The sequence below is a fragment of the Cebus imitator genome, unplaced genomic scaffold (genome assembly GCF_001604975.1).
Source record: "Cebus imitator isolate Cc_AM_T3 unplaced genomic scaffold, Cebus_imitator-1.0 Scaffold407, whole genome shotgun sequence".
Taxonomy (NCBI): Eukaryota; Metazoa; Chordata; class Mammalia; order Primates; family Cebidae; genus Cebus; species Cebus imitator.
In genome coordinates, this window is record NW_016107722.1 from 1,542,216 (window position 1) to 1,561,962 (window position 19,747).

Here is a 19,747-nt window from a genome sequence, read left to right on the forward strand (position 1 = left end):
AACGGAAGCCTTGCCCAAAAAGGACACACTCAGAAAAACCGCAATGAGCTCTATTCTGTACCTGGGAAATTGCTCTAAGTTACAAAACTTACTTTGTAACAAAAGTTACTTACAAAAGTTACAAGGAGCGCTATGTTCAAGTTAAAAGTCAGACACAACCAGACCAACCTGGGCTGCTGAGGAGTAGGGGTTTAGGGACGTGGAGAAGTGTCGTGGCAAACAAAACCCTTTATTCCCTGCCTAGCTGGAATTTGACCGCATTTGGACAGACACAGACATTCCAGCAACCAGATAGTTCCTGGAACAAACACAGGGCTTCTCCAAAACAAGTGGCCAGATAAATTTTAAGGAAAACAGAGTAGAGAGTGGGAAGGGAACCTGTAAGATTCTTAAATCAACCTGTTGGAATGTGTGGATCTCATTTATACCTTGATTCAAATAAACTACTAAAAAATTACAAAAGAGTAGGGAAAAATTTAGATATTTGATATTAAGAACTAAGTTTTGGTGTGATAATGGATGGTATTTGGTCACATATTTACCTGATTCCACTTTATTTGGATAATCTGAAATAGTTATGGATGAAACGATGCCTGGGATTTGCTTTGAAATAATCTGGTCAGATAGGTATAGAGGAAACAAGATGGCCATGAGACTTCTTGAAGCTGGGTGATTAGTACATGGGGGTCCATATGCTCATCGATTGATGTGCATATTTTATTTTCTGTAACAAAAATTAAAAAGAAGCCAAGGGCCTCTGGGAGGGTGAGCAGTCAGGTACTTACACTTCCCCTTCTCTCCATCAGAGTGAAGACCCATGCCTGTCATGGTGAATCCAGGTGCTCTGTTTTGACAGAAAGCCTTCTTGAAAACCTTTCATGTCTGCAACTGCTCTTCTACTAAATGAAAAGAAACTTGGCCAATCAATCTGCAGTGACAAAACTCAGGAGCAGCAACTTGGTTAGCTGAGCAGCTCATTGTTTTACTGACACCTATGAGTGGTGGTTCTAGGGATGTTTTATGCCAGTAAGCATTCCTACTTTGATAAGGTTTGCTACCCAACGGTCTACAGGGTCCTGCAAGAATCAACAGGCCCCAGTACTTGGACACACTGGCCACCGATGAGGGCAGGGGCCTCTGCCTATGGGGAGCACAGAATGAGGAGCAGGCCACTAGCAAGAGGGAAACCAGGTTGTTGGGGATGGGACAGAAGAGCAGCCACAAAACCCTTTGCACTAACTGGAAGTTTTGCCCTGGGCAAGCTCTTCTTAGGAGAGGGAAGGAAACCACCCTCTTCCACTCCCTGCCCCAGCCTGCTCTTCCTTTCTCCAGCAGCTCCCATGTAGGAAACAGTGTCAGTTCTCAGAAGGCTGAAGTTACCTCCTAAGGATTAGGACAACAGGGACATGAGGGACACTCAGGCTCTTATCCCAGACCTCCCCCTCCCATTACCGTCAAGAGAGTGAGGACGGTAATACTCCAACGAAATACCAAGGAGAAACTGTCAGAACCTGGGGTTACTTTGTACTATATTTGAGATTAGTATTTGAATACTTTGATGCCTGGGAGAAGCCCTTGTGATGTCTTTGCTGAAACAGAATACAGCCAAAATAATCAAGTTTTTTAATATATAATATTTATACTGGTGGTTGAAAAAGAAACAGCTTTCACAAGAACAAAGTTGCAATAGTTTAATAATTTAAATATGACCAACTTCAGGAACATACATACACATACATAAAATTAAACAATTTAATTTTGAACAGTGTATTTAAATACATCAAATTCTTAAAAATCCCCCAAATGGACTCAAGATCATGGATATGAAAAGGTAATTTTGAAGTACTCGAGACCAGAGTAAAACAGACAACGACATTACTTTGCATTTACTAATAAGACAACAGCCTATGGATACATTAGACCTTTATAAGAACGCTTCTAGGAATTGTTAGAACAAATAGTCATTAAAAAGGAATACAAATGAGCTCATAAAGATAAATGTATAGCTAACAATTTCTTTGGTCCTCCAAGTCACACTTGTTTTTACTTTAAAATACCAAACATGCATTGAGTGCTTAGAATTCTACCTATAAATATCTAAATAATAAGCAGGCTAATGTTTATACCTGGTTAGATTTCAAAAGGAACTCAAGCCAATCATCACTGTACTTAAACTCCAGAAAGAAAAAACCTAGGAAACAGAAGTAGAGAGGAACGGAAAAAACAAAAACAAAAAGAACACCTCTGCCATCGTGCCCCATCAAAACCTAAATGGCATCAAAGTGGCAGAGATGGGACTAAAGTTAAAGAAAGCATCAAAGTTAATTATTTTTAGGGTAATGGGATGAATTTGAAGAGCACTATGTCAACCACATAATACACTTCATAGAATAATTGTATTTTGTTTCTATGGAGGAGTTGGGGTTTTGTTTAATTTGGCCCACACTGCCCCAATGGAGGAAATTTTTAGATGATCATTAATAAGGCAACAGCTTCCAGAATTAAGATACCTATAACACCTATGAAGACGAGACCCATGCAGACCAAAAAGGAAACCGGGACCAGAAGCTTCCAGTGCATTTTCACAGACACCAATGATAAGCTTTGGTTAGAACACTGGACACAGCTCATGTCTTCCACCATCAGTTCATTCTGTGTTCTTTCACATGCATGGAAGCTACGGTTCTGCAGACCTGAAAATGATGGGCACCCTCAAACGTTTCTGGAAATACTTAGAAAAATATCTTAAAAGATTTAAAGAAAAACAATTTGAGGCATCTACATGGAACATACAAAGTAAACTCCCAATAAACCTGTAAAGTTAAAACGAAGATGACTAGTTATTTGCAGTGTGAATACTAAGGCTTATAAAATAATGGCTTTTTTTAAAAAAGGCAAAAGTATCTACACTCTAAATGATATTCTCATCAAGGCACAGAGAGTTAAATGTCTAAATCCCTGTATGTTGACATGAGAATATATTCGTAAACAACACCAGGAACTAATTCCCTGTTCTTGAGTTTAAAAACAATAGAAGGTAGAAATGTGCCTTTTTAACTCACAGTAAAATAAAAAATATAGACATTCCACCACTTTCCCTTGGTAACTAACATTACACCTGCTAAAAATGTATTTTTAAATGTCACTGGTGGTTTAATAAACATGACCAAAGTGGAGTCCGTTGAACTTGAATTCACAGAACAACACTGCACACTGTACATAAATATTTCAGCACTTTCAGCACTATAGTATTTTTATTGGAGGAGGAAAAAAACAGTATACTGGGCACAGTTTCCTCCCATTCCCAATACTCCTATGCTTATGAGTCAAATTACTATACTATTTGAACAAAATACACAAATTCTTCTCTCTTCTCAGGTCCCCCTGATTATCTGGCAGTGGTTCTGTGCACATACTTAACACTATTGGCAGTTCACTTTAATATTGCCACAAAAAGGTGGCAAGAAGAAAGTAGAGGGCTCAACCCTTTATTATCTTTGACTTTCTAGAAATAGTTTTAAATATAATTAGTGACAAGGAATAAAGTTCACATCTGTAACAATTGAAAATGGAATGTACAAACAAGACCAGACAGACAGACAATGCTACTGGCATTACAATCGACAACCCACACACACATGCTGACGCTCAGCTCCTAATGAGAGTCAGGAACTCCTCCCGAGTCTTTGGATCCTCCCGGAACACCCCCAACATCGTGCTGGTCACAGTTTTGCTGTTCATTTTCTGTACACCTCGCATTACCATACACATGTGTCTACAAAATAAGGCAACACGGCTTGTTTAAAGGAGTAGACAGCTGCTGGTTCAGTTTTTAAAAGCAGGCCTAAAGATTAATCTCAGTTCACAGTTACCAAGTATATCAAAATATCCCTTCTTGGACAAATGTTGTATCTATTAAGTTCATGCATAATTAACTGTGGTTCTTGCCATTGAAATTAATGGCAAAAGCTGCAATTACCTTTGCAGCAACCTAAACTTTCTTTTCCTGAAGTTGTCTTGCAACTTTTATTCTTATCAGTAGTTGAATCCTTAAAGCATCCAAAAAGAGGAAAAACTGAATTTTCTTATGGGGTGAAAACAATATAAAAGGTCTACAGAGATATTTAACTTCTAAATCAAAAGAAAGTTAGAATTCTCACTTGCTCTGTCTTGAGGACCAAGACAGCACTATGCTAGCCTAGGTGTTCAGATAAATGCTCAAGCACACTGGTATCGCCAGGCAGAATCCAGATAGTGAGGACCAGGGACCAACCTGGTGACATTAGATACCAGACATGGAGCAGAGTTCACACGTCACAAAATGCGTAAAAACTTTGTCCACACAATGCCTCCAATTCTCTTAACTAATCCTAACTTAAAGAAATGTCAGGCTGGGCGCGGTGGCTCAAGCCTGTAATCCCAGCACTTTGGGAGGCCGAGGCGGGCGGATCACGAGGTCAAGAGATCGAGACCATTCTGGTCAACATCGTGAAACCCCGTCTCTACTAAAAATACAAAAAATAAGCTGGGCATGGTGGTGCATGCCTGTAATCCCAGCTACTCAGGAGGCTGAGGCAGGAGAATTGCCTGAACCCGGGAGGCGGAGATTGCGGTGAGCCGAGATTGCGCCATTGCACTCCAGCCTGGGTAACAAGAGCGAAACTCCGTCTCAAAAAAAAAAAAAAAAAGAAATGTCTTCAGTTGCCCTTCGTACCAACTCTTGGCTCTATTTATTAAATGTGTAACAAAATATTAGAAAAACTCGGCTTGGAGCAACAGAGAGCTAAAGAAGAAATCAAGAGAAGATATAAAAATGGCTATTGGGGCTGGGCACAGTGGCTCACACCTGTAATCTCAGTATCTGGGGGGCTGAGGCAGGCAGATCACTTGAGATTAGGAGTTTGAGATCAGCCTGGCCAACATGGTGAAATCCCATCTCTATTAAAAATACAAAATTAGCCGGGTGTGGTGGCACATGCCAGTAATCCCAGCTACTTGGGAGGCTGAGGCAGGAGAATCACTTCAACCCAGGGGGCAGAGGTTGCAGTGAGCCAAGATCATATCACTGCACTCCAGCCTGGGTGACAGAGCAAGATCCTGTCTTTAACATTTTAAAAAATGGCTATTGGCTGTACAAATCTCTACACCTGTGCTTATAACGCCCTATGCCTTCCACAAACCCAACTCTACCCTCGAAAAAATACTCCCAAACTCTGTTCCTACAACAGCAACACAGTAAATGAAAGTAGTAAAACAGTTTTAGGCTCAGGGATAAAATCTACAGTTAACATGTCAGTTGTGTGGCATCACGTGGTGCTAGAAACTATGAGCAGCACTAAGTTGTAAGATCATTTCTGGTGCACCATTATGATGTTACTAAAGGCAGATGCAGACTTACGTGGCTTCAACCACTACCCCGACTCCAGCAGGCCGCAAGGCTTCTGTGATTGCTACAGCAATTTGTTTTGTAAGGCGCTCCTGAACTGTGGATGTGACAAGGAGCTCGGTTTGAGAGTGTGACACAAACAGCTGGAAGCTTTTTCTGTCTCTAGAACATTTGAAATCTTAAAAAGTAGACTTCTGTGAGATTTAAGAGCCAAGGCACACCAGCTTTTACCAATCTGCTTTGTCTGTTGACTGGGCCACGGGGAGGCCTGGATTCAATTCCCTCACCTGAAGTATAGGACTAAAGAGATCCCCGCATCACTGGGGGAGGGGATTAGAATCACAGCTATTTCATACCTGTGCAGTAAGACCAACACAGTACTGGTTATCAAGCACCTCCACGAAGGTAAAGTAGTACAGCAAATAAATAGCTTGCAGCAGGGTTAACAAAGAGGCTGCATCTGATTATTGAGTTGTACTTAGAGCAGTGTTGAAAACAAACAATTTAACATAAATAATATAGTTCCTGTCCTGAATAAAATGACTTGGCTTTTAATTCATACAAGAGTGTTCACTGCAGCACTGCATCTCCTTGAAAACTGATGAAACCCCAATGTCTATCAGAATGAGTACAGGTTACATCAAGACATGGCATATACAGTAGAATTCTAAGCAGCCACCAAAATGAATGAGACAGTTACATGGATATGGTAAAAATGTTTAAGATTTGTTAAATGAAAAAAAGCAGGAAAAAAAGGCCGATTATGTATAAAATGAGCACATTTTTGTTTAAACATAATCCAAATAAACTGATTTGAAAATGTAGGTATATGCATGAAAATGTGAAGAAATGTGCAAATACAACAGTGATTTCTGCTGGAGGCTTGAAATTTTATATTCCTATGAGGTTTTGTAGTTTTATAAGTCATACTTACTATATTTGTAATAGAACAAAAAATACTTTCTGTGTAGGAAAAATATTTTCTATAGCCAGGCACAGTGGCTCATGCCTGTAATCCCCGCACTTTGGGAGGCCAAGGTGGGCAGATCACCTGAGGTCGGAAGTTCAAGACCATCCTGACCAACATGGTGAAATCCTGTCTCTACTGAAAATACAAAAACTAGCCAGGCATGGTGGTGCAAGCTTGTAATCCCAACTACTTGGGAGTGGGAGGAAGGAGAATTGCTTGAACCCAGGAGACGGACGCTGCAGTGAGCTGAGATTGCACCATTGCACTCCAGCCTGGGTGGCAGAGCAAGACTCTGTCTCAAAAAGAAAAAAATGTTTTCTGTAAATAAAAATTTTTAAAACTTACCTTGTAGTCTTCTACTATAGATTTCCACAATCCTAGAAAAGAAAGAATTGTTTTAGTTAATCATAATCATTTGAAGTAAAATTGATAAGGCTTCCTCATAGGACAAAAAGGACACTGTTGAAGCAACAGTGGGGTGCAGGAGGGGATAAAGCTTATGGGATGATGACAGAAGGATGCAAGGACCACAGGGAGATGTAGTCTAAAGAAGATGTGATAGTTAATACTGAGTGTCAACTTGATTGGATTGAAGGATGCAAAGTACTGATCCTAGGTGTGTCTGTGAGGGTGTTGTCAAAGGAGATTAACATTTGAGTCAGTGGGCTGGGGGAGGCAGACCCACCCTTAATCTGGTGGGTGCAATCTAATCAGCTGTCAGCAAATATAAAGCAGGCACAAATACATGAAAAAAGCAAGACTGGCCTAGCCTCCCAGCCTACATCTTTCTCCCATGCTGGACGCTTCCTGCTCTCAAACATCGGACTCCAAGTTCTTTGGTTTTGAAACTCAGCACCTGAAGTTCTAATCCAGAAAAAGACATTACCAACTTTAAAATCAATGGCATCTCCTACCTATATAACTAATCACGGGAAAAACTATCAAAGTAGCAAATACAGAAATTTGATCTAATTTTCATTGCAGTGCTGCAATGGACACTCTTATAGGAATTAAAAGCCAAGTCATTTTATTCAGGACAATAACTATATTATTTAAGTTAACTGTTGGTTTTCAACATTGCTCTAAGTACAACTCAATAATCAGATGCAGCCCCTTTGTTAATCCTGTTGCAAGAGTCTAAGAGAAGTAGAATTTTAGTTTTGAAACTTTCCTTGCTCTTCGAGCTTACAGACAGCCTATTGTGGGACCCTGTGAGATCATGTAAGTTAATACTTAATAAACTCAAATAATAGGATACGTATATCCTATTAGCTCTGTCCCTCTGGGGAACCCTATTACAGGAGACCACCAACCACTACAGAGTGGTGCTTCCTGATGTCCCCAGAAAAAGAATTAATGAGTCTCCAAGTGTGACGTTCACGTAGGAGAAACAGAGATGAGTAACAAAATTTTAAAGCACCAAATCATCAATTTTAGATCATGTCTCAAGTGTTCTGATTAATCATATGGTTTTATCAGAGCTTAAAATTCAAGTTAAAAATAAAAAGTCTATTTGTTAATTAATAGCACACCATGGTCAACTACTATAGCAACTAAACCTATTAGGGCAATCAGATTAGAACTGATTAGACTTCTTCAGACAACTCTTCATAAGATAGGTTTATATAAACACTTAATATGATTAACCCCCAAGAAATAAAAGCCTCCTGATCTTAGCTCATGTCACAATCTGTCAAGTGATGAATTTTCCCCTTTGAACATCTTTCATTCTATTTATGAAATGTAAAGATGGCCAGATGACTTACCCACTTGAAGATGACTATTCATGCTGAGGACCTTTTAATTCATGGCCTTTTGGTCATGAATTAAGACTCAATTTATGGTTCACCTCCCTGTGAGGCATTTCATGACTCTTCACTCAACTACAATTCTCAGAACTGATGACTTACTCCTTTATACCCATTACAGCCAAAAAAAGTCAGTAACAGGTCCGCCACCCTGTTTACCACTCAGCCCAGAGTTCGCTGAAGGCAGGAGCCATCCTAGCTCTCCATCGTGCCCCCAGCAGTAGGCATACAATATTGAAGGAATATATTAATAACTATATTCTATTTGTATTTTGAACAAAACCTGAGAAGAAAATGGGTTTTAATTTCCTAGATAGGAGGTATGTCATACTTCTTACTAGGTCAAATCTCTGTATATGTTACTACTGATAGTTTTTCCGGTGATTAGTTTTATATAGTGCCACTCATTTTGAAGTTCTCAAATTCACCGTTTCTTTTTCTGGAGTAGAACTAAAGGTGCCACACTTGATAGCAATGCTAACACTGGGCACCCATGTTTTGCCCTCACTTCAATAGGAATTCCTCTAGGATTTCGCTACCACCCACAGTGCCTGCCTGCTTCTGGCAGACAGCTACTCTCATGCCAGGAGGAACATTCATGCAGATTTTTACTGAGTGCCTACTATGTGATTATGTGGTGAACATGCTCCCTGTGCTCTGAGAGCTTATAATTTCTAAACCCTAGTTTATTAGTTTTCTTTTTCAAGCAAGGAGTAGATGTGAAACCTAACACATCTTTTCAGCATTTCACATAGCTTCCCTAGATTAAAAAAAAAAAAAAAAAAAAATCTTTATTTTGCTGTCACTCATGAAAGATCATTTGTTGAGATGTATTTTTTTGAGAAAGGAATTCTAGTTTGACACTGATATTTATCCTCCCTTCAGTATTGTTGTTGGCAAACCAATTCAGTGTAATTGCTGTTGCCTTGTAGGTAATCAATATCTTTTTCTGTGGCTGCTTTTATATAAGCTTATATTTAATAAGTATACTCTGTAACTTACTATGTTTTATCCACATGGGGATTTAATTTGACTTATTTGGAATTTATTAGGCTTTCTGAAGACTGATATTTTGCATGTGTTCTGGAAACTTTTTCAGCCATTAGCTTCTCTAACACTGCATCTAGCACACTGCTTCTGTTATCTCCAGGAATTTCAATTAAGAGCATATTATACCCTCCCAGTCTCCCATGTTTCTTAGATTTTCATTCATATTTTCCACCTGTCTTTGTGTTGTATTCAGCACAATTTCTTCAGACCTTTCTTCCCATTCACTGCACTTCATCTATGCCTAATCTATTTAATGAGTATAATGGACTTCAGTTTCATTTTTTAATTTCTAAAAGTTATATTTCACCCTCTTCCCAATCTGCCTGTCTAATTTTACAAGTTTCTTATTCCTTTGTCAATTTTTTTTTTTTTTTTTTTTTTTTTTTTTTTTGGAGACTGGGTCTCGCTCCATCACCCAGGCTGGAGTGCAGTGGTGTGATCTCAACTCACTGCAACCTCCTGGGTTCAAGCAATTCTCTGCCTCAGCCTCCTAAGTACTTGGGATTACAGGCGTCCACCACTACACCCAGCTAATTTTTGTATTTTTAGTAGAGACGGGGTTTCACCATGTTGGCCAGGTTGGTCTTGAACTTCTGACCTTGTGATCCACCCATCTTGGACTCCAAAAGTGCTGGGATTACAGGCGTGAACCACTGTGCCTGGCCTCCTTTGTCAAGTTTTTTATATGCATAAAGTCCTTTTTTTTTTTTTCCTGAGACAGTCTCGCTCTTGTCACCCAGGCTGGAGTGCAGTGGCACAATCTCACCTTATTGCAACCTCTGCCTCCCGGATTCAAGCAATTCTGACTCAGCCTCCAAAGTAGCTGGGATTACAGGTGCCCACCACCACGCCGAGCTAATTTTTGTATTTTTAACAGAGATGGAGTTTCATCATGTTGGCCAGGCTGGTCTCAAACTACTGCCTGTCTCAGCCTCCCAAAGTGCTGAGATTACAGGCGTGAGCCACCGTTCCTGACCTATTTTTTAATATATAGTAAGTCCTTGCTTAAAGTTGACAGGTTTTTGGAATCTGTGACTTTACTAAAACACTGGTAACAGCCAGGCACAAGGACTCAAGCCTGTAATCCCAACACTTTAGGAGGCCAAAGCGAGGGGATCACGAGGTCAGGAGATCGATACCATAGTGGCTAACATGGTGAAACCCCGTCTTTACTAAAAATACAAAAAAATTAGGTGGGTATGGTAGTATGCACCTGTAGTCCCAGCTACTTGGGAGGCTGAGGCAGGAAAATTGCTTGAACCTGGGAGGCAAAGGTTGCAGTGAGCCAAGATCGCACCAGTGCACTAAAGCATGGACGACAGAGTGAGACTTTGTCTCAAAATAAAACCAAAAAACTGACGATGAAACCAATTTTACCCTAGGCTAACTGATATAATAATATGAGTTAAGCTCCTACAGCATATTTCTGGTCACAAAAACATCAACAAACTTCTAAGTAACACCAAAACACTTCCAATATTAAACATTGGAATAAATCTGAGCAGTACATACATTAAAGTAAAGATTAACTGAAAGAAGATATTGATTTTCCCAATTATTCCAGTTCAGGGTCTCAAGAGGCTGGAGCTATTCCCAGCAGTTCAGGGTACAAGGCAGGAACTGACCCTGGACAGGACACCATCCCATCACAGGGCACATACATCCATCCACACTTACCCAGACTGGGACCATAGAGATGCGCCAAATCACCTAACGTCTGGAGCACCTGGAGAAAACCTGCAGATGTGGCAGAAAACATCCAAACTCCACACAGATAGTGGGTCCCAGCTAGGAATTTTTCTCAATTATAATAAAATGACATTGAATAAAATATCATTCCATGACTGCTATGCCACTTTGCCTAAAGTCATTTCACTTCAACTTGCAGTCTCCAAGAACCCATTGATGATGTAAAGTGAGGACTTAAAGTACTTGTTTTATATCCTATATATGATAGCTGTAGTATCTGCCCTCTTTCAATTGTGTTCGTCTGACTTGACTCACGGTGGCTTATTTATCCTCCTTGGAACTTCATCTTTGGGTATCCTTTGAAGCCTGAATAAAAGTGCATCAGAGAACATGCACTTGTTTCTGCTAGCTGCTTGCAAGGCAACCTCTATGGGATAGATAGATTGATTGATCGATCGATTGACAGTTTTTGCTCTTGTTGCCCAGACTGGAGTGCAGTGGCGCAATTTCAGTTCACTGCAACGTCTGCCTCCCAGGTTCAAGTGATTTTCCTGCCTCAGCCTCCCAAGTAGCTGGGACTACAGGCATGTGCCATCATGCCCAGCTAAGTTTTGTATTTTTAGTAGAGATGGGTTTTCCCCAAGCTGGTCAGGCTGGTCTTGAACTCCTGATCTCAGATGATCCACCCACCTTGGCTCCCAAAGTGCTGGAATTATAGGCGTAAGCCACTGCACCAAGCCTTATGGGGTCGTTTGAAACTAAATTACTGCATTTGATTTTTTGAAGGCCACACAGGTAGTTCTGACACTGACCCCAAACTTTATCACTGTGTCTATGAGTTCTTTTTACTTTTTCCTGCTCTTCGTAGAATAATGCTAATAGGTAAGTATCTTCCTTGATCTGGAATGGGAATAGGGAGGACAGAATCCAGACTCTGGTTTTAGTGTTAATTCCAGTGGATTGTCACTACAATTGCCTCATGCTTCCCCCAAAGTGTAAAATGTACCTACGCATTATATCTTGATATGCTGTGCCAAGAGCGATATTATTACAATCTAATTCATCAAACTCAGCATCAGTAGTTGTCAATTTTAATCTAAATCATTCTTATATTCTTGGACTAAACATCCCTGGGCCATACTTTTATACTGGCCTGACATTTTAGAATTCTTACAACTACATTCATCAGTGAGATTCGCCTATCATTTTTTTTAATGCTAGGCTTATCAGGCTTTGTTATCAGGAATAGGCAGTTTCATCAAATTAATTGACTCTTCACAGGTTTTTCTATGCTTTTGAATTATACACATGCACAATTAGTGGTTACTTGAAAGCTTGAAAGAATACTTATAAAACTGACTGGGTCCGGGCCCTTTCCTCCAAAACATTAATCTGACCTTTTCTAACGGTTATTAATGTATGCAGGTTTTCAAATTCTTGGTCCATTCCTTTCTCTAGCCATCTTTCTAAAAAACTTATTCATCAAGATGTAAAGATTTTTAAAGCATTTTTAGTTACATATCCTCTCATTCCTAAATATCAGACTCACCAGCAACCTATGATACAAGACTTTCAACTTTTAGATTTGTAATTTCTATTCTTTGGGGTTTTTCTAAATTATTCTAAATAAGGAGTTTAAATTTTATCTGAAAAGCTGTGAGGAGCTACCAAAGGAGCAGCATGATTCAATCCACACTTTAGAAAGAACATCCCAGCAGCTCATGAGGGCAGACTGAAGAACCCTTAGAGATGAGAGGCAAGGAGGAAGCTGGAGCTTAACATTCCCTCCAGGAAGAAGATAAGAAAGGCCCAGCAAAGTGAGGCAGCAGGGAGGGCAGGAAGGAAGGAAGTGGGGTTGCTGCGCCTGCCAGGCAGTGAGCACACACAGCAGTGGAGGGGTTCTGCCTCACTCTTCACCCCAAAATACATTCCAGATGGAGCAAAGATTTAAATGTAATAATGTGGCCATACAAGTGTCAAAAAAAAAAAAATTGTAACTACAGAAAAGTTATAAACTTATTTATGGAAATATAATACTAAAAAGCAAAATCAAAAGACAGATGACAATCTGGGAAGCATTGTCTGTAGCAACTGATCTGACTACTTTCGTAATCAGAGCCTGTGCAAACCAAGAATAAAAAGACAAGCAACTCAGTGGAAAAAGTAACACTGGAGCTAAGAACAGGATGTTTCTGAATAAACTCAACCTCGCTCTATTAAGGAAATGCAAATTGAAATAGATATCATTTTTTACTTATCAGTGTGGCAAAGATTTAAAATGATGAAAATCAGTGTTGGCAAAAGTGTAGAGAAACATACACCACCCTTATCTATGTATCTATTTATTAGAGTATAAACTGGCATGGTCTCTTTGGAGAGCAATGATAATAAAATTTCAGCTTTACCCATCAAGTTCCATACTAGCAATTTTACTTCAGATAGATTCAAAGCATGCAAAGATAATATATTAAAATGTGTTCACAAAGGCACCTTTTTACTTTTTGGCAAGTCTCAAACTGCAAACTACTTATCTACAGCAAACACTGGTTAAATGAGTTTACTAACCAATCAAAGAAATGTCAGGTAGCTATGAAAATAAACTTGGAATTTTTGGACTAAAAGATGTCCAAAGAACTTCAAGGTATTTTAACTTTTAAAAAAGCTGGCCGGGGCTGGGTGCGGTGGCTCACACCTGTAATCCCAGCACTTTGGGAGATTACAGCGGGCAGATCACCTGAGGTCAGGAGTTCAAGACCAGCATGGCCAACATGGTGAAACTCTGTCTCTACTAAATATACAAAACTCAGCCGGGCATGGTGGCATATGCCTGTAATCCCAGCTACTCGGGAGGCTGAGGCGGGAGAAACACTTGAACCCTGGAGGTGGAGGTTGCAGTGAGCCTAGATAGTGCCACTGCACTCCAGCCTGGGCAACAGAGCAAGACCCTGTCTCCAAAAATAAAATAAAATAATTTTTTTTTTTTTTTGAGACGGAGTTTCGCTCTTGTTACCCAGGCTGGAGTGCAATGGCGTGATCTCGGCTCACCACAAACTCCGCCTCCTGTGTTCAGGCAATTCTCCTGCCTCAGCCACCTGAGTAGCTGGGATTACGAGCACGTGCCACCATGCCCAGCTAATTTTTTGTAGTTTTAGTAGAGACGGGGTTTCACCATGTTGACCAGGATGGTCTCGATCTCTTGACCTCGTGATCCAACCGCCTCGGCCTCCCAAAGTGCTGGGATTACAGGCGTGAGCCACCGCGCCCGGCCATAAAATAAAATTTTTAAAAAGCTGGCCAGGCACAGAGACTCATGCCTATAATCTCAGCAATTTGGGAGGCTGAGGCAGATGGATCACTTGAGACCAGGAGTTTGAGGCCAGCATGGCCAACATGGCAAAACCCCGTCTCTACTAAAACAAAAAAATTAGCCAGGCATGGTGGCTGTAATCCCAGCTAGTGAGGAGGCTGAAGCAGGAAAATCATTTGAACCCAGGAGGCAAAGGTTGCAGTGAGCTGAGATCGAGCCACGGCACTCCAGCCTGGGCGAGAGAGTGGGACTCCAACTCAAAAAAATAAAATTTCAAAAAAACCAAGTTGTAGTACAGAATATAAGGTATGATCTTATATTTGTTTGCATATTTTTCAGTGAAAGAAATCTCCAGTTCTAACTCTGGGGAATGAAAAAGGAAAGAAAAGTTTTTACTTTATTCACTCATTTGTATTTAAGTGGTATGTTGCTTTTATAATCAAAAAAGAAAGAGGAAAAAAAAGACTACTCCCTCTGTAATCTAATACCCACTTTACCTTTCTCCCTCATCTAATTCTTACTTCCATCAGTCCACCTGGTTTCCATCCACTGGAACAGGCCTTGTTCCTTCCCTCTGATTGGTCTTTGCTCATGCATTAACTATACCTAGAGGAACTTCTCCCCCATTTAGAATTCTGCTCACCCCTCCACCTCCAGGTCTCCTCAGCCCTGCCAGGCCACAGCCATTGTTCTCATCTGAATGAGAATTGAAGCTACAGCAGGCATTTCCATGGCACCTGCAGTCTTGCCCTATGCACTCTCCTTGAGGGTGGCTGCCATGTCCTGCTTCTCTTTGGCCTCCACAGTAGCTGGCACAGTCTTCCTTCACAGTAGGTGCTCACCCAACAGGTCAAAATTCAAGAATTCATACATTCACTCAATTTTCTTTTTTTTTTTTTTTTTTGTGAGAGAGTCTTGCCCTGTCACCCAGGCTGAAGTAGACTGGCGAAATCTCGGCCCACTGCAACCTCCACCTCCCAGGTTCAAGCAATTCTCCTGTCTCAGCCTCCCAAGTAGCTAGGATTACAGGTGCCCAACACCATGCAGGGCTAATTTTTGTAGTTTTAGTAGAGACGGAGTTTCACCGAGTTGGCCAGACTGGTCTCAAACTCCTGACCTCAAGTGATCTGCCCACCTTGGCCTCCCCAGGCGCTGGGATTACATGCATGAGCCACTGCGCCCAGCTGAGACTCAATTGTTTCTAAGGGAAGAAAATGAATACATGTTTAATGGCTTTTCAGCACAAACGAAAGTTCTGTTCAAACTAAGTTTATTCTAGAATTCTAGTAGCGTTGAACCAGATCAACTCACTTCTGGCATTTTCTTGTTACTTAAGGCTTTACTGCTTGATATTTGACTTCACTGGCACTGAAAGGTCATTCATTTAAAGGCAAGCATATAACAAACTTCACATACAAGATTAAAATGAGCAAAGTTTTGCTAAGACATTCAGCTTTTATTCCTCTTCATTCCCTAAATATTCTTACTTCTTATAAGGAATAAGCAGTTGGATAAAATCTTAGTCTTCTTTTCTGTTTAATAGACCCTTTATTCCAATTTTTTGCTAACTATCTGAAAGCAACTTACACTTGGTTCTTTGGCTTAGTGTTCCATTTTATTCTTAAATTTTAATCCTATTCGTTTAAGGGACAAATCCCCATGCTAATAATCAACTCCTTTGTATTGTTTCATAAAAGCTTAATTATTTGAGATCTTTTCCTTTCACTTGGAAAGGAAATAACTAATATTATTTCCTTCTACCACCAGATTGCCATTTATTGTATGATCTCACTGAATCACTCTAGAGTCCATTTCCCAAAAAGTGTTAATCATGATCAACAGCTGGTCTTCCAGAAAAGGCTGTTACATTAAGACCAAGGCCTAATGTGATCTGCCAAGCTGTTTTACAGTATAAAAACTATCCGCTACACCTTTCACATATGGACAGTCTGTTATAGGCGTCAGGAGTGCTGGGATTTCTATATGGGCAATGTATAGGGTTGGCAATCTTGCTGGAAGGGAGGGTCCCAGGGGACTGGGCCTACAGCTACGTTTGCATAGTAAGCATGCTGATTTCATTTACACTGTATATTATAAAACGGTAAGAATAACCAATTTTAGTAAAGATGCTTTTACTCACAGTTGACATGAAAATGGCTTAATTCATTATTAGCTGAAAGTAAGTTACTGGGAAGGGAGTTGTTAATAAAAAGTATAGTAAGATTAATTACTCCCCATCACTACCAATACACTTTTTCTCAGCAACTTTTTGGCACTGCCACCAGGGACAGATCACATGCAAGCAGCCAGAATGTTTCCGGATTTGTGCTAAGAGCCTTATTCCAGTGAAGCAATTACAGCTATGATATAAGAATCTTTCATGGTGCCAAGCAGCCCTGTCTAATAGCAAAATAGCTGAGCAGAAATGAGGTCAGAAACTGGGGAAGTTAAATTTGTCTCCTCTACCATCTTTCTCATTGATTCCCAGAGGAAATGAATGAGAAAGTGGAAGTGAAAACAAAGTAAAAGGAACAACTGTCGGGGGCAGCTGTCAGATTGCTGGGGTACTTTTTACAGATTTCAACAAAGAACTGAGAAATATGAGGACCAGCATTTCACAACTGTGTTAAATCCCAGGGTCTTCGCAAGGAAACAGGAACACATCAGAGCCACAGCACAGTCAGCTGGTCACAGAAACTCATTTATTCCTTTTCTTTTCTTTTTTATTTTTTTTGAGTAGGGTCTCACTCCATCACCCAGGCTGGAGTGCAGTGGTGCGATCTCAGCTCACTGCAATTTCTGCCTCCCAGGTTCAAGAATTCTCCTGCCTCAGCCTCCTGAATAGCTAGGATTACCGGTGTGTACCACTGCACCGCGCTGATTTTTGTATATTTAGTAGAGATGGGGTTTCACCATGTTGGCCAAGCTGGTCTCAAACTCCTAACTTCAAGTGATCCACCTGCCTCAGCCACCCAAAATGCTAGGATTATAGGCGTAAAAGATGGCGCCCAGCTGGCACTCACTTATTTCCATCGTGATATGGTCATATAACCTCAAAGACTCGTTTATTTCCATTGTGATATGGTCATATAAACTCAAATTTAGCTTGATTATTTTTGAATAATAGAAGCACTTTACCCCACCCCTTCATCTTGTTCTCAACTTACTCCCTCTCTCTACACACACCTCCCAGTATTTCCTCCATCACCTAAAATTCACTAACTTTATACAAAGAAAATATTGGTGGCTGAGGCCTACCAGTGATATATGAACACAAACCCCCCCATGTTGACTTCCAGTTAGACACAGATGAACATGCATGTACATCTCCTCTCCTAAAACCCAAATAAAAATGGCAGTAAAGGAATTTTTTAAGGGATGAACCCACAGGATAAAGAACAGAAAAGAAGACTGTAGCAGGAAAGAAAGAAATGAGAGCAAGGAGAGTGAACACTGTATCAGAACAAGGGCGAGCAAAGCCAAGGCAGGCACAGTCTTGTGTTTGCAGAAACAAAGAACCTAAACGTGAATCGACAGGCCTGCGGACCCCTGAGATATGCCTGGAGGCATCCAGTGCAGAGGAAGGCAGGGCTGAGGCTGGGGATCCCACAGGGAAGTCTGAAAGCAGGGTTGCATGAAAGGAAAGAAGGTGAGCACTCCCCTTGACAAGGATAGTAGAGCCCTCAGGCAAGGCACCACAGCTACCCTGCCCAATTTCCTCCCCAACCCCTCACTGTTAGCTAAACCCCCTTAAAGAATATGACTGGACTGAAGGGAAGCTCAGGACCTCTCCAGTCAGAGAAGGCTCTGCAGAGAAAAGAGGTGGGCTGAGACTTCCAGGATGTATGTATCAGTGGAAGAAGAGGTGGGAAGTGGAAGAGGGAGCAGGCAATAGGGGATGAGAAGGAAGGGGCATCTGTGTTTCAGGCCCTCTGAGTCTGTGCCTCTGCAACTAGAAACTTTTAAGTTGCAACGTGACTTCCAAATTAGATCCATACTGGTAAAGAGAGAAAGCCTAATGAGATAGATTCTTAGCAGACAAGGGCAGGTCCTATAAACCTGTATTCTTATTCACCGCACAGTCACACTTACCTTGCAAGTTTGCTGAGGCCAAGGACTTGCTTGTTAGGAAGATAGCCAATATGGACCTTCAGAGAAGAGATGGAAATCATGAGCTCAGTGAAAATACAGTGCCTTCTTTGTGACAAAATAAGGAAATAGAAAGATTATAGTATACTTATATATAATTTATCATGACAGTGTATTACCTTGAAAACATCTGGAACTGTTAAGACTTAGAAAATGAAACACTTATATACATATTTTTAAAATGACATAAATGCAGTAAAAGAAAAACATAAAAAGAATGAGTCCATTAATCAAATAACAAACTTAAAGTACAGTTGTCCATCGGTAATGCAGGGGATTGGTTCCAGGACTCCCGTGTATACCAAAATCCTACATACTCAATTCCTGCAGTCAGCCCTGCAGAACCTGCATATATGAAAAGTTAGCCCTTCATCTACACAGGTTTTGTATCCTGTACAGTTTTTGATCAGTGTTTGGTTGGGAAAAAAAAAGCCATGTCTAAGTGGACCCATGCAGTTCAAATTCATGTTGTTCCCAAGAGTCATCTGCATGGCCCTGATACTTGCCTGTGAAGTTAAACTCTTGACACAAATCTGAAGGTCTCTTCTTTATGGAGGAGAAACATTCTCAAGAAAGGCAAATGATCTCATTGCAACATTAAAATGTATACAGGAAAACCTTGTTTAAATGGCAGAAATGGTAAACCTAAGTATTGTCATTCCACACATCACAGCAACCTTAAGACCCCACCACGAAGCCCTGCACCACAGAAGGAGAGTCTCCATGCCATTTTATGCTTGGCCTCCTGGTTTCTGAGCTGCTAGAGAGCACCATCTTCCTAAGAGCACAAAAAGGACACCTCTACCACCATGGCTTGGTAAGAACCTGTACCTTAAGAACCAAGTTTTATAGAACCTAATATACAGCCAGGCCATTTCCGTCATCTTAAATGGCACCAACTAATATCAAATATAAAGGTTACCTCTTTTTGAGCCAAATACTAAGTATGAAAAACATTACTTCTCTAAAAGACTAATAGAATAAATGGTCACTTGCAGGCAATCAATTAACTGAATATAAAATTAGAGACTCATCACTTCTTGACCTTTTGGCTAAGAGCATGTGTAAAATTAAGAGACTCAACAGCATCATGGTTTGCCAACACTGTTTCTTTGTTCACTTACTATTTACATAATTGATCTAGTAGTACTTAGTGATTTTTCCCCCATCGATTAGCACTATGCTTTAGGAATTGGAGAATTCCACCTCATTGCCTTCCTCGTTGGCAGGAGGAAAAAGTAAAACAGCACCTGAACATTGGGTATTTCAAATAAAAATTAGAGAGTTAAAACTTTCCCATGAACCAAGGTCTTCTATACTGTCTAAAATTTCTAACTTTCTATGCAGAAGTAGAATTTTGCTTATTGTTTATACTGTTTTTGGTCTTC

At 40.5% G+C, this 19,747-nt stretch overlaps 1 protein-coding gene and 1 pseudogene across 1 annotated transcript in view; one reads left to right on the forward strand and one right to left on the reverse strand.

Annotated features, from left to right (window-relative positions):
* Positions 1 to 1,676: 1,676 nt before the first annotated feature.
* The window catches only part of GCH1 (GTP cyclohydrolase 1), a 51,549-nt gene continuing 33,478 nt past the window's right edge, over positions 1,677 to 19,747 (reverse strand). The window contains exons 3-6 of the mRNA XM_017509146.2: positions 18,303 to 18,358; positions 6,702 to 6,733; positions 5,399 to 5,483; positions 1,677 to 3,775 (exon numbers count right to left, since the gene is read on the reverse strand). Coding sequence (XP_017364635.1) covers positions 3,649 to 3,775; positions 5,399 to 5,483; positions 6,702 to 6,733; positions 18,303 to 18,358 — 300 coding nt within the window. The 3' untranslated portion in view covers positions 1,677 to 3,648. The remainder of the gene's footprint in view (positions 3,776 to 5,398; positions 5,484 to 6,701; positions 6,734 to 18,302; positions 18,359 to 19,747) is intronic.
* On the forward strand, positions 17,838 to 17,930 carry LOC119468289 (annotated as a pseudogene).